At 42.7% G+C, this 15,197-nt stretch overlaps 1 protein-coding gene across 1 annotated transcript in view; it reads left to right on the top strand.

The window, feature by feature from the left end:
- Positions 1-3,082: 3,082 nt before the first annotated feature.
- HS1BP3 (HCLS1 binding protein 3) overlaps positions 3,083-15,197 on the top strand; it is a 47,676-nt gene continuing 35,561 nt past the window's right edge. The window contains exons 1-4 of the mRNA XM_009280505.2: positions 3,083-3,100; positions 4,734-4,777; positions 4,987-5,152; positions 14,400-14,607. Coding sequence (XP_009278780.2) covers positions 3,083-3,100; positions 4,734-4,777; positions 4,987-5,152; positions 14,400-14,607 — 436 coding nt within the window. The remainder of the gene's footprint in view (positions 3,101-4,733; positions 4,778-4,986; positions 5,153-14,399; positions 14,608-15,197) is intronic.

Below are 15,197 nucleotides of genomic sequence, written 5' to 3'. Positions count from 1 at the left end.
GCCGCCCGGGGAAGGGAAGGGAAGGGAACGGACGGAGCGCGGCGAGCGGCGCCTCACGGAGATCCCGGGGAGGGCGCTGAGGGAGGTGGCGGAGCGGCGGGCGCTGAGGAGGCGCTGAGGCGAGGCCGAGGTGGGCGGCGGGTTGCTGGTGCGTGGGTTTGCCCCCAAGACACTTCGGATATATGCGATTCCTCGAGGTTTTGGGCATTTCACAGCCGGCAGAGACCACCGTTGTCATCTGGCCTGGCCTCTGTAAAACCGGCCGTTTGGTCCTTTACTCTGTGGTAACTTAGGGTCGTTTCCCTTCCACTTTGACACTGCTGGGCACCCAACGTGTGCTCCCACCCTCCGGAAACATCTTTTCCTTGTCAGTATTTCGAGGTGGGTCAGAAGGAATTAAAATTCGTCCTGAAGTGTACACCGGTGTCTTTGAGGTGTGGTGTCGTAAGTGCCTTCGGCTGACCCCCATTCCCCGCCACCGTGCCCTGCGCCCTGTCCCTCCTGTCCACCAGGCCGCAGGGAGCCTGTCTGGCTTGAAGTTAGGCCAGGGGTGGGCAAAATAACTTTATTCTGTTTTCCCACCTTCTTGAAACCAGGTGGGTGCAGTGGCGCTGTTTTCAGTTGCATTGAATTTTAAAACCTGTATTTTCCTAGATGTGGCAAATAAACTCTCAAGAGAAGTGCCTCAAGAAGAAAACGCTTGTGGCAATCTTTATAGAGAAATGATAGAGATATTTCTGTCTTTTTTTTACCCCTGCGAGATATTTGAGACCACATGGAAGCAGTTGCCTCTCAGATGTGACACGAGAAACAGAAGTGTTGATTCAGCAAAGTCCTGACTCTCGCACCTACCTCCTAGGACATAAGTAGAAACTATTTCAATCACATTAACTTCAAAGCCATTATTTTAATCCTTAAATATTTGGCTATATCAGGGCCTGACTTCCTTTGGAGCAGTGGCCTTGAACCCTCAAATGTATCTGACTTAAATCACATACATGTTTTGTAGGACTGACTTTATATTAGGTTTTAGCCTTGGAAATGGAAATCTGAACACCTGGATTTATTTTACAGTCAGTAGACTTCGCCACTTGCTAATTGTCCCACTGATATTGGAATGCTTTCAGTGATAATATTGGATATGTATGTATGTGTGGGATTAAGGCTTTAGCAACTGAATATATTTTCTAGCTGGTGAGATAAGATAGCTGTATGGTTGTGACCTTTTTCACTCTTTATACATACTGGTTTTGGTTTGGGAATAGAATTCCTAGTTGCTGTGGTAATATAAATAACTAATAATCTGTATACTTGTAGTTAGACTATATAGAGAAATAAAAACGTTTGCTGACTAATTTGTGTTTGATACTTTGCCTTCACTTAATGAATAAACTAATTCTACAAGTTTTTTGTCCTTTTACTGTGACCTGGGTCGTCACAGTTTGGTCCCCTTCGGGCAGAGGTTGCTGGAGCTGGGTGCTGCTGATGGGGCTGACTTTATCAAGGCGGAAAGTGCAGAGTCCGCTCTCCTGCCCACACAGACACTGGGATAAAGTTTCTCTGGTCACAGCTCTTGCATCCCTTACTTTGCTTTCTTGCCTGCAGTGGCTACTTTCCCTTCTCTCCCATCTTAGCCTTTCAGCACAGAAATCAGATTAATTAAAATACAAAGCCTCTACATTATATGCACATCAAAAGACAGGAATGAAAAATTGTGGCTCTTCTGCGAACTGTGGGAACTGCTCTGTTCAGCTGACCTTTATATAGTCTCCCCTTCCTCCATCCCATGCCAATCCTGCATGATCGGATTGTGCAAGCACAGTGTTACTGGTATGAATGGTCTCGTTGTGTTGAGGTGAAGTGATTCATGTCAGGAAAGTTAACCATGTGCCCAAGTCTCCCCTGAACTGTCTGTATTGTAGATAAAAGCGTAACTTAAAGATATACAAGCTAGATTTAAATAAGGAGTAGAAGCACTAAACCTGTGTGTCCAATTTAAACAACCAGCTTTCTCCCTTTGCTTCTTTTTTAAAGCTACTAGTGTAAAAATAATTGTGTTTGATGTGAAAAATACAATGAAACTATATTCTGTCTTGGCATTTGTAGGTGCTGCTTCCATTTGGGTAACAAGAAGAGTATCGAATGAATTAAAACACTGGGGCTGCTTATTTTGAAACTAAGGCATTACAAGAACTAGTATGTGCTTTGGATATTACGCTGTATCTGTCTGAGCCTCCTTGCTGATTTCTGTTCATTTAGCATCATTTTTATATTTAAAAAAACACACAATCCTGTTGCTATGGAAGAGATAATAGTGGTAGGTTTCCTGTAAGAGATGATAATGAAAGTGATCACAAGGCCTAAAGCAAACAAACAAAAATGTAGCTATTCCCCCTACCTCTAATTGCTTTCTATTACAGTCATTTTAGCTGAGACTTTTAAAAACTTCAGAAGAAAAACCCTGGGTGTAGATAAGGTACTTATTAACTTCATGACATTCTTAGAACTCTTTGATGCAGCAGCTCTTACAGTGAAGTTGTTGTTGTGTCATCTAAGAACATTTGTACATGGTTGGTGTTTTAAGCTAAATAAGGATGGTTTACTGGTGTTTTTTCCTTTTATTTACATCAGAGGTGAAAAGCAGGTTAATTTAGCAGGTTAATTTGTCATTTATTCTCTGTGGCTGTGTTAACAGAAGTAAGTCACTCCTGAGTACCATTCGACAGACCTTTTTGCTGTCATAGCTGCAGTCACAACTTTTGAGCGACTACACATCTGGAGAGCATTTCCTCTGCTGCAGGTGTATTCTAAAAACCCTAGATCCAGCTGATTTTACTGGCAGGTGTCCCTTGAGTCAGCATTTTGACTGCCACTGAGGGAGACAACACTCCAGATAATGACTGTTACTTACAGGTTCAACAGACCGCTGTGTAAAAGCCAGGCACCTATGTATTTATACATAAGCACTATTGATTCTGTGTTTACAGCCTGACAACGTGTAACTGAGAACAAAATTTTGTCTGTTAGTGTAAAGTCAAGTCCTTGGCTGGCAGAAAATGAGAACAGTATTGGAGCAAACAGCATGGCGTTTAAGTACCTGGTATAAAATCTTGGCAACGGTAGAGCTGTTGTTAAAGCCCTGATGTTTTAAAAATGGCTTGCAAAGAGGATTGGGTACAAAATTGGGCGTGTGCCCTTGTTTGTTGCTATCTGATTTATGGTGAACTCTTGAGATACTCTCTTTAAAAAGCTTTTTATTCAGTTTTTCATTGGAGATTCAGAGGTTGCCTTCTTGGGAAAACTCAAGTTTCAGAAGAACTGGTCAAGTTTTGACATGATGAGAGGAGTCTTTTGAAACTTTGTTTGAAACTAGATTGTTTAAACCTCTTTAAAGTGTATTTTAAGTTCGTACACCTCATGTATCCTTAGGTGAAAGGACACCTGTGTTAATGAATCTAAACTTCGTAAAGAAGGAGGCAAGAATTCCACAAGGCACCTCTGCAATCCACAAGAAGTCCAGGGAAGATGGAACTTGACATTCCTCATATGGCTAAGGTTAAAAAAAAAAAGGCAGAAAAAATGTTTAATGGAAAGAAAATTGTTTTTTTTTTAAACAGTCGCTTTTGATTTCATTAAAAAACATTCACACATAGGAAGGATGCACTCGGAAATGTGTTCAGAGAGTATTCAATGCTCTGGATGCTAAACCTCTTTCTGTTTCTGGCAGAGTGTTTGGCTCCAGCGACAGCAGTAGTGACTCTGCTGTGGCTTGGCATGAGGGTAACTTTGGGGAAAGGATCTCTGATCGGTTTTGGTTTCCAGTCTATTGAAACAGACTGTTTATTTCATTAAACATACCGTTCTCTTTTGCCCCAACAGCAGCTGCTTGGTCTTACTCTTGATGCGTGAGCGCTATAATATGATCCTGGCATTCCTCTTGCAAAAATGTCGTAAATAATTCCTTGGGTGGGAATCCAGGGGGGAGGCGACACTACGGTTCAGTGGATCTGAAGCTGGCAGGAGAAGAAAAAGATTTGAGTAAACTGCAGTAGCAGCGCCCTTGTTGCATTTTCCTCTGAGAGGAGCCATGGGTGGTTCGGACTGTTGGCGGCTCTCAGAGGTTAATGCAGTGATTCTTTGTCTGCTTTAACTGGTTGTGAAAGGACAGGTGGTTTTGTTTCCAGTGGGATTTTCGTGGGAAAGCTGAGATACTTTAGCTGGTGTACCCTTTCTGCTATTTGGCAACAAGACTGTCAGTCAGACAGTCAAGACCAGAAGGCAACTCGAAGAGATCATGTACTCCTTTAACTTGCTCAGTCCTGATAGGTGTTTTTCTAATTTTCCTCAAGGACCTCCACAGATGGAAACTGTGTGGTTGGCCCAGCAGTCTCCTCCTGAACTTCTCTTTGTATTTCAGGCTTTAATCTAGTTCCCTGGTTGGCTCTTACAAACCTCATGTTGTCCCTGCACTCAAGCAAATTCCTTCTTCCTTTCGTGGTCTCTTTCAGCTATTGTCTCTGTCATTCCTGGGGATGTCCTAAGACAAAGGAGAGGTGGATAGGGCTTGGTTTGAATTGTAGTGAACAGACCTTTGCTTCAAAACAAACGGTAATGAGAGATAATGGGATCCTCTCATCTGCCCTGCTGGGTAGGACAGCACTTTGAACTCCTGTGAGTGAAGTCCTGTTCTTCATTCATTCCTGAATGAATCCCCACCCATCTTCTGTTCCCAGAAATGCTATGTTCCTGGCATTTTGTCTGCGGTGGCCAGTGGCAGGTGCGTTGGGATAGAATATAGGAAGCAGGCCATGTCCAAATTTGTATTGTTGCGGAGTAGGAACAGTGTTGGGGTAGGGTCTGTCTGTTGTCCTGTTGAAATGAGAGCCTTTGCACTGACTTTCTTGAGCTTTGAACTGGATCCTTGGAGAGGGTCAGTTAAAAGTCTTTGTGCCAATGTCTGAACTCTGCATGTATTTTCTTCCCTAGGCAAATTCAGAATACGCACACGGGGCTGGATTTGTCAGTGCCGGAATACCAGGAAATCCGTGGGAGGATGATGTCTGGCCATGTAGAGTATCACATTGTCGTTGTTACCCGACTGGCTGCCTTCAAATCAGCAAAGCACAAGCCTGAAGATGTAGTTCAATTTATGGTAAATGTTTAATCAGTGCTGTTAGTGATCACTTTCTTAATCAGCTTTGATTATTTTGGTCCTGATGTAGCAGATACTTTGTCATCACAGCCCCCCTGGGTTAAGGTCCTTGGTAGGACAACGCAGTCTGTACCATTTCTGCAATAGGAGTATAATACATATATTAATTGTTCTTATTCCAGGAGCTCAAAGCAACAATGACTGTTTGTTGTTGCCTTTAAGGTATTTTGCATTATGGGTCAACAAATAGAAACCAATTAAGCTTTTTATAAGTCCTGCTACAAAATTAGTTTCTCTGATACATGTATCAGCACTGGGACTTCGTACATGAACATGAAATAAATATATAATAATTTACTTGAATGGAGAGAGAATCATGTGGGGCAATAAGAGGAATTAACCTTGCAGTAGGTTAGCCTTGACCTATTAGCCTTGATCTATTGGCCTTGACATGGTTTTTAAAATCCTTAGTAAGAGAGTTTTACAAGGAAGTGTAGGTATAAAACATTATTGAGTTGGATTGTTCTTTTTCATGATACCTGTGCAGTAAAGATTTGAAAACATAGCATGCAAGATTTATTTCACCTGTTTTAGGTTATCTATAGCATGTGCACGTCCACTTGAGCTGTCTCACCTGAGACTGTCTATTGAGTCGATGGAAAAAGGTTCATTTAGGGTACATTTCATTTGATCTGCTTTAGCTGTCTGCTGAACAGAACTCCCAAGAAGTGCGTTTCTCTGTCTGTTGACTATAAAGGGACTCTAAGGAGATGCACCCTGTTGCATGCTGTGAACATCTGCTCTTTTCAGATATTTTGGGGATGACTAATGTCAGAGTGATGTGAGTGCGTGGTTACCTGGTAGGCCATTAGCCCTAGTGTAACTCACACTCCGTAGAAGATAGCTGATAAATGGATATTTTACGCAGTCTGATTTGCAGATAAAGCCGCATCTGTCAGTGTTGTGAAGAGGTGCACGGTGAGGAGATCTCATACATTTATTGCACTCCTTATGCCATATATAACTTTATGGTAAAAGCAGCAATGCTGGCATAAGAGTCTGTTCTGTTGTCCCTCCTTGTCCCTGACCGCTTGTTCTTGCTCCTGCAATGCTTCCTTCTGTATGCCAGTGTCGTGTGGCTATTCTATAACATCAGCTGAGGTACTGTTCCTGGCTAAAAATGGCTATTTGGGGGTTTGTGATTTAGTACTAATTTACACCTGTTTCTTGAGCCTGCGAGTTGCATAGCCCCATTAAAGTTTGTTTTAGGACAGGGAAAGGGCCAGACATGGGCAGATAAGGGGATGTGGAATCGCTTTTTTTCTGCAGCAATGCCTGCTTATATTATGTAATATTTCCATGCAGCTCTATGCAAGAAAGAACCTGACTAAACCCAAGGTGTTAAACTGGACTATTGTCATCTAACATTTTGCTTCACTTAATAAAAAGTAGATAAAATCAGCTTGTCTATAAAGAGGAGAAACAGACTTCCTACTGTGGCCCCCCTGCTTGCTCAGATTGTCCGTTCCCATGTGGGCTCTCTCTAGGATGATTTTCAGCACTTAGTTGCTCTTCTCAAGTGAAATGTACCTCTCTGATTCTTTCTCTGGTCAGACCTCCTGACATTTCATTCTTCAGGAAGAAGACGACTGGTGTAGTCTGACGGGAATAACATTTATCTCATCTGATACATTTTTTTCAGCTGACTAAGTCTGATACATAGTTTGGTACATGAGAGTAATTTAAAACCCTGAGCTAGGAGGTTGGAGGTTGGGTGCTTTGCATCAATTCATGCCGATGAGTCTTTTCTGTATGTATTACTGAAAGGAACAGAGGGATTCACCTGTCCTAACTTATCTCACTGTAAGTTGGATATTTTAATCTGAGTCTGTCCCTGCTTTTATGGTCAATGGGGAGAAGGGGAATGAGGTGACTCATCCTCTGGAAACGCCTCTCTTCTTTGACCGTAAAGGGAAAGCATTCTACATTTTAGACAGCTGGGGCGGGGGGCTTCAACTCCAGGCTAAAATGCTTAAGGCTCAATTGAGTTGCACACAACTCACTGTTTATACCACCGGCGGTGCCCTGAGATTTTTCACCTAGCCTTCAGAAGGTTGCGGGTCTCCCATAAGTCCTGTGTGATATTTGCCTGCCCCATGCAAGCCCCTTAGATATCCCAAAGCATCTCAGGTGGCATGAGATGCCTGTCTTTACGCAGAACAATCTGCGCTCTGTGATTAGATACCTACATTTGCTACGGATTTCTAAGCTCCCATCCCAGTCAGTGCAGTACTGTTTGAGAATAATGTAGCTGAGCATCTATGGTGTGAGGGAATCCACTTTGCATAACATACAGGGCTGGTACCATTTGAGAAACACTAAGTTATCCTAGGTGTCTGCACAGGGCTGGCAGATGTGACACAGGACATAAAGGCATTGGCACCGCCCTGGAACAGAGTGAGGTGAGCTACAGTACACCATCCAAGGTACCACTAGCTGCCTGTGTTGAGGTGAGTTGAGTTTCAGTCACATCTTGCCAAAATGTAGTGACTATATCTAACTGTGATGAGAGCTGAGACACCTCCTGCATGTAGGCAGTTGTCTTAACCTGGAGGCAAACCCCAACCCTGTGGCTGCCAGGTGAGGTCAGTTGCACCCGTAGTGTCTGCATAGTGCCCTGTTCTGCTGGATGTTGTACCAGCACAAACAAGAACAGCGACCCTTCCCCAGAGAGTTTGCAGGTGAAGTATAAGAGAGCCAGGCGATTGGGGAACAGCAGAGAAGAATGAGGTTACGCTGGGCAGCAGGTCAAACACATCAAATTTATATAGCAAGGGTGAGTGAGATGAGACATCTGAAGGAGGAAAAAGAAACAACTGTGTGTTGTTCTGCCTTCCCAAGTGTGCGAGCAGGATGGGAGAGGGAACTTATTTTTGCTACTGTTGAAATTATCAAATTTGAGAGGCTGGAGGAAGGAGCCAGTGTCACAGTGCTGGCATGATAGGTATAGGTTAGAGAAGACGGGTAGGCGTGGTAGGATTTTCATTGGCTCTGGATATGTTAATCCAATTTTGGCTACCTCAGGAGCCAGGTCTGTGTTTTGAGACCCTTTGTCTTTCTTCTGCTTCCTCCTCCTTCCCCTCTTTCTCTCCCTGAAATATTAGCTAAATTGATTTTCCTTGTCTAGCTGTTCTTACACCTGCTTCCAGTTGAAGTGACTGCTTTCCACAGTCTCTTGCCCTAGGTGGCAGCAGCGAAACTGGCTTTCTGTGCATTAGGCTGTGAGCAACTGCAGGCAGCCATGTGATTGAGCAGCATTTATTGCTCAAATAGCTTCTCTGTATCCCCTGGAAAAAGATGGTGAGCAGGACAGAAGCATCCTCTAAGCTAGCTGTGATCTCTGGGCTGTGATTTAGACCACACCGGATCAAGAGATGTTAAGGGCCTATGACCAAAACCAGATGAACAGGATCTGACGTGTGGAGTTACTAGCCTTTACTGTGGGTCTGAGCAATCCAGAGTTCCCTGTTCCCCAGCCTTAATGGGACTATGCAAAATCCGTATCATAGTGTTTCTAATTGAAATGTTTGTGAAACATTAACAGAAGAAGAAATTCACTTCTGTGATGACTTTCAGATCTAAATTCTTAGAAACTGGAGGGATTTTTTAATTTAAAAAATGCCATTTGTAAAGTAGGACAAATGGGTTGTAGTAAAGTAGGAGAAATGGGTTGTAGAACTGCTTAACCTTGAGGTTATATTTGGTAACTGAAGGAAAACTCAGCTGCATTTCTTTCAAAGGTCAGAATACTCTTGTCCTATTGAAAGAGTGAAATTGGTTTTATCTTTGGTACTGCATCAGAGGTACTGCTGCAAAGGTGATATTTAATTATTGCCTGCCATTTTCTGTGAGAAGAAGAAAAGGCTTTATTTATCTTAAACGCATTTCTTCTAGCCACACCTTACCATTTTTAGCAATTAACTTCTCTCTTCCCAGCCTTATTAAAAATCCACCCAGCCTATAGTGCCTTCTCTTTCTATCTGTGCCCAGTTTAATTGCTTCTTTTTTACAAGTTACTTTTGTTAGTCAAGTTTGTTCTTTTTCAAAGCTGAACAAATAACTACTGGTGTTTGACAGGCACAGCACATTTTTGGGAGGAATTTACTGTAGAACTGTCTTCCTCTCATAAAATGAGGGAGTGTAAGTACGTGGGTGTGTATTCATCTATGTTTTCTTCATTGCCTGTTTGCATATGTTGGCCTTCTTTCTGTGGGCCTCAAAATCTGTGCGTTGGAGTTGCTATTTCCTGACCATACAGGTGTGTTGTGAAGATAAATTCCTTCACATTATAATGTCTGTGATGTGAGGGGGGGGAAAAATAATCCTTGCTCAGTGTAGCAATAGGTTCAGGAGCCGTTAAGAATTCATGTTGATTAAAAAGAAATATTAGAGTGCTTGCTCTTCTGCTAGGCAAAACAGGTGGGGAGAACAGCATGTGGTCATGTAATTAAAATCTACCATAATGCATACCCACGAGGTCACCAAGCAACATTAATTCTGGTATGGCTTGAATTGGGAGTCTACAAGTAAAGGCTTGGTTTGTGCTCTCTATGAGAAGGGATGCTTTTGATTCCTGAATCCAAAGCTGGTGGTTGTATAAAGGACAATGTTGCTGTACCTCCATTTTGTGACAGTGTTAAGAAGTGGGCTTTGTAACAAGAAAGTCACAGTAGCCGTAAGTATTTCATGTAATACTATAAAGTCAAGAGTGCTCTTCACTAGTGTGTATTGGCTGGCCAAAGGGCTTGAGTTAGCTCTATCTGAGGCCTCCCTTTCGTTGAAATCCTTGCAGTAAATATAAAGCATATGAAGACAAGTTTGAGGTCAGAAATGGGTCATTAAAAGGAGCCTAGGGAAAGGAGGCATTAAATCACATTAATACTGAGTGGGATCAAATTCTCCCATGCACATCTGAGAGTCCCAGGCTTGTATCCTACAGGCATTCTGGTGTGTGTACTTTCATGCATGAGGTTCTCCTGAAGAAGAGGGCAAGGCACATGCATGAGATTTGAGGGATTAGCAGCAAACTTCAGGCTGTCACTTTGAACTTCCTGGTGGTTTTCGTAACCTTCTAGCTATATTTGATCATGTTCAACTTACTTATTTGTTCCTGGTGCAAAAAATATTCAACCCATCCCTGTCTCTCTTTCAGTTCTATGTTGGATGTTAATTGTTCCAGGCAAATAGGGTCTTGACCTGGCAAATATGCACATGGTTTGCCGTATTTGCATGATTAACTCTTTTGAAGTGAAGTAGATCGAGCCTTTGATATTGTGACTTGACAGAACTCCTTGAAGTGCGTGCACTCAGGCTGACTTACAGGTGGTGGGGGGTTAGCTCAACAGTATTCACGGAGTTCAGTTAGAGGCATGGAGGGGGAGAGGATCATTGCAGGATCAACACCTAAAGGAATTACAGGCAGCAGAAGAAAAATATTTTAATATTAATCAAGTGGGAGTTTGTATGCTTAATAGGAATGATAAAATGTATTTTGGAGCAGCATTTGTTTTTTTTTTAACCTGACATTTTGGGCCATAGGATCCACTGACTCTTTTCAAAGGGTTGTGAGTGGTAACCAGGAAAAGCAAGATTTAATTTTGTTACATGCTGATATGCCTTTCTCCTGGAAAATTGTCAGAGGATGTCAAATTGAAAGGGTCCAAAGGGTCACAGCAAAGCAGTGCTTCCAGACTGGAAAGGTGTGAGAACGCTCTGGGTGATGTATGGGACTTGACCTGAGAAAATGCACTCTGCGAGACCTGGCCGGTGCTGTGTAAGGCCCCTGTGTTGCCTCTGTGCCGCTGCATCCAGCCCTGGGGTCCCCAGTACAAGAAAGACATGCACCTGTTGGAACGGGTTTAGAGGAGGGCCATGAAAATGGTCAGAAGGCTGGAACGCCTCCTGTGAGGAAAGGTCGTTCAGCCTGGAGAAGAGAAGGCTTCAGGGAGACCTTATTGTGGCCTTTCAATACTTAAAGGGGGCTTATAAGACAGATGGGGACAGACTTTTTACCAGGGCCTGTAGTGACAAGACAAGGGGCAAGGGTTTTAAACTGAAAAAGGGTAGGTTTAGATTGAATATAAGGAAGAAATTTTTTATAAGGATGGTGAGACACTGAAACAGGTTGCCCAGAGAAGTTGTGGATGCCCCACCACTGGAAGTGTTCAAGGTCAGGCTGGATGAAGCTTTGAGCAACCTGATCTAGTGAAAGATGTCCCTGCCCCTGGCAGGGGGTTTGGACTAGGTGATCTTTAAAGGTCCCTTCTAACGCAAATCATTCTGTGATTCTAAATGCATCAGTCTGAGGTTGTTGGATTCAGCCAGTCTTACTGCTGCATTTCCAGCACCAAAACCAAGGTAAAGATGGCAGTAGTGTTGAGTGAAGACATGGAGAGGCCAGCGGCAGCCAGGGTTTGTGGCAGAGGGACGGCAGGCAAAGACCCTCAGCTGGCAGGGACTTGCAGGGGCCAGCATTTGGCTTAGGTAAGTGGGGAATGGTTTAGGCTGGAGGTTTAACATCTTGGCTGTGTGGTAGGTTATCCCAGCAGAGGGCATCCCCACACTGTTGGATATTAGCTTGCATGGTGTGCTGCAGGCTTTTGGGTAGCATATTAGTATGCTTTGAGTATAGTGTTATCACACTTTGTATGCTGTGTCGCTTGTTATGCTTGGTGGTGGTGTTCAAAGCTCACGCAGATTCACAAAAGCTTAATTAGCGATAGGATGCGAGGGTGTGCATTTACTTTAGGTTCAATGGTGTAATTAGACATAAATTGAGATTTATGAATAATTTACAGAGTTTGATAGAGGAGGAATGAAAATTAAGTGGGGAAACAAGTTTGTATGTTTCGGTTCAGTGTTACTTTGAGTATTTTAAAGCTGTTTTGGCATAGTCTTGTTGATTGGTTGCTGTCTTGTGATGCTTTCAGACATTAATTTGTTATTTATTATTGAAATTAATTAGATGTTAAACATTTTTCACAAATCAGACTTGATTTTTTTTTCTGGGTGGAGGGTGATATTGTTTATTCTTTTGAAAAAGTACTGGTGAATTCCACACTGCCCTTACATTTGTGCTTACACAGTATTTTTGGGAAGGGCTCTGGTATCATACCCTGTTCAGAGTGCTACTGGGACCTAGCAAACTAGAAATGTACAGCAATTTAGAAATTCCAGAATTGCTTTCCTCTCTTTTTGGGGTATCTTTCAGAGGGAGGATTGTCTCAGTCTGGGCACATCTCTTTATTGCCATCACTTTAGTGCTTGGCTGCTGAATTGCATGTCAGACCCTGCATGCAGGGCACATTGTTGCCCACACTTACCTGTGTTGCTTACAGGAGACAAGTCTAAAATTCTTGTTTTTCATTCCCCTGTTGACTCAGGTTTGGTTTTGTGCTTCAGATCTTTCCTATAGAGCTGCTTGCCTTTTGTGACTGGACCCTGAACCCATAGTGAACATTGTACAACTGAAATGCAAATATTTTTCAAATCAGCTAGCTTTGTTGATAATTACTGCAAAAGGCAGGGAAGCATGAAAGCTAAGGTGATTATTGCTCTTTATACCTACGTCAAATTTAGTGAACTAGTCGAGGTGTGTCTGTTAATGTCAGGACCTGTTCTGTGGCCTGGGGGGCAGCTAGCACAGTCTGGCTGCATCCACAGTACAAAACTTTCTTACCATCTACAATGGGCATCAGTACCCAAACTGACCACTGAGTGGTCTCTGCACCAAGCTAAATCTTGGGCTGAAAAATTATCTGGGGGAGTGCTAGCTGCCCAGAGTCAAAATTGTGCCAGGCTTTGTCAGGTTCCAGTAGACACTATAAGGTTCCTAATAGACACTCTCAGGCTCCAGTGCCTGGGAATATGCCCTGATACTGTTTCGTTTGCTAGTATAGATGCAGTTTATGGATTCTGGGTTAATCTATACCTTGTTTCCCTTCTATTTCTGTGCTTTGTGTTGGGTTGACTTTCTTTTATCACTGTGTTGGTGGAAGAACTCTGCCTTCTTCCATCCCAAGATGTGGTGCTTGAGTCTCTCCATCTTTTATGTTGCAGTCTTAATTAGAATCCACTTCACTAGAGTTCACCAACATGTGTTACAGGAGGATAAGAACTGGACCCTAGTATCTGGGTCCCTAGGATCTGTCCCATATGCACTCCACTAGCACTAGTTTTTGGGGTTGTTTTTAATCTAACTCTGTATTCGTTGAAACACATTAATAGATTAGGGGGGTGTGGAGAGCCATGATGAATATATTGTCTGTATAATACCACAGCTATAGAGCATGACAGTCACTCTCCATTATGCCTGTAGTGTCAGTTATGAGATAGTGTTTTGTTTGTGTGTGGGTTTTGTGCATTGATTTTTTAAGGTACTGAATTCGAAACTTAATGTGGCATAGAAGCCACCCCATTTCTAACGAGTGTTTCCATGGTTATTGCTTTCCTTGTAATATCTTGGGCCTCATTTCTCCTCAGGCTTCCTGTCTTTGTCTGCAGAAGGAATGACTCCATTCACTGTTGGCATCTTCTCTCTGTATAACAACCTGTAGGCCATGGCCAAGTTGTAGGCTTTTATTTTCTCATGGATAAACTGAATAGTCAGGGGTCAGCTGAGGTCTTTGCCCTTTGGTTTCTATATTAGGTACTCTGCAGGGCAGCAAACGTGCCGGTTTTTCAGGCCTTAACAGCAAGATGGGCACTGAAGCCCACCAGGGCTGAGAAATGGGTCTTCTGGCTTAATGGTGAAAAGATTCAGGCTGCTTTCTCCATCAGATACCTACCTGGCTCGGCTTCTCTTCCCTCCTGTCTCTCAGGGCTGGGCATTGTATAGCTCATATTTAGTGGATAAGGATTTTTGCTGTCAGAGAAAAGTATCTGGAGCAGCAACCTTCCCAGTATTTCATTAGCTGATGAGTCAGACAAATGGACGCGGGGTATCTGGCAATGAACTTCAATTCCATTAGGGAGCGGATTTTAATAACAGAATTAGAAGCCAGGAACAATGCTTGGGGATTCACTGTGTAGATAACAGGCTTTTACTAGGCTATATGTAAAGCTCCTTGGTAATACATGTTTTTCCACTTCAGTTTCCAGGGTTAATGTTTTACAGCGCATAAACTGCTGCTTGCTGCTCATGTCTCACCTGTAAAGAAACTTACCCAGGCAGCATGTTTCATTGCAGGTTTCCAAGAAGTACAGCGAGATAGAGGAGCTCTACCAGAGACTGGCGGCACGATATCCACAGGCTTCTCTTCCACTCTTGCCTAGAAAAGTTCTCTTCGTGGGGGAATCTGACATCTGTGAACGAAGAGCTATGTTCAATGATATCATGAAATTCATCTCAAAAGATGAGGATCTAGCAACGAGTCCTGAGTTACTGGAATTTTTAGGTAACTAAAAGATGTGGGTGTCCCCTGTGCTTGATAAAAGCATTATTAAGTTCTTGACTCAGGTAGTCAGAAACTAGAGAATGCCAGAATAAAGGCTGTCACTGAAAATATCCTCTTGTGCATCTACAGTGCTGCAGTCATGTTTGCTAGTGTTTTCTCCTCTTCTGAGTGGACACATGCTTCATTCAGAAGCATTGATACGACAATGCTTGCTTTGAAGGTATCCATCCCACCATCTCTGATTTCCCTTAGGCATATACCTAAGCTGTGATTCAGAACATGTAAGTTTAGAAGGCTAAATAATCATATATTGTCAGTAGACAGATAGACCCTAAAGGAACAGTGCAGGGTCTCCCTTAGTGATCAACTGTTCCACATTTTGTTTGTTTTTCATTCCTAATAAAATTGCTAGGCCTTGCTGAAGAGGGTCCTAAAGCAAATTATTGACCCTGAGAAAGATTTTAATAAACGGCAGTCTTTTTATTATTAAACCCATTCAGTGACCTCTTTTTTTTTTTTTTTTTTTTTTTTTTTTATTTTCTTTGCCTCCTTTTAAAAAAAATTATTTATTAAAAAAATTTAGGGGAGAA

This window comes from Aptenodytes forsteri, unplaced genomic scaffold (assembly GCF_000699145.1).
Source record: "Aptenodytes forsteri isolate BGI_AS27 unplaced genomic scaffold, ASM69914v1 Scaffold67, whole genome shotgun sequence".
Lineage (NCBI taxonomy): Eukaryota > Metazoa > Chordata > Aves > Sphenisciformes > Spheniscidae > Aptenodytes > Aptenodytes forsteri.
Note: the sequence above shows the minus strand (reverse complement) of the source record. Positions and strands in the feature narration are given on the sequence as shown.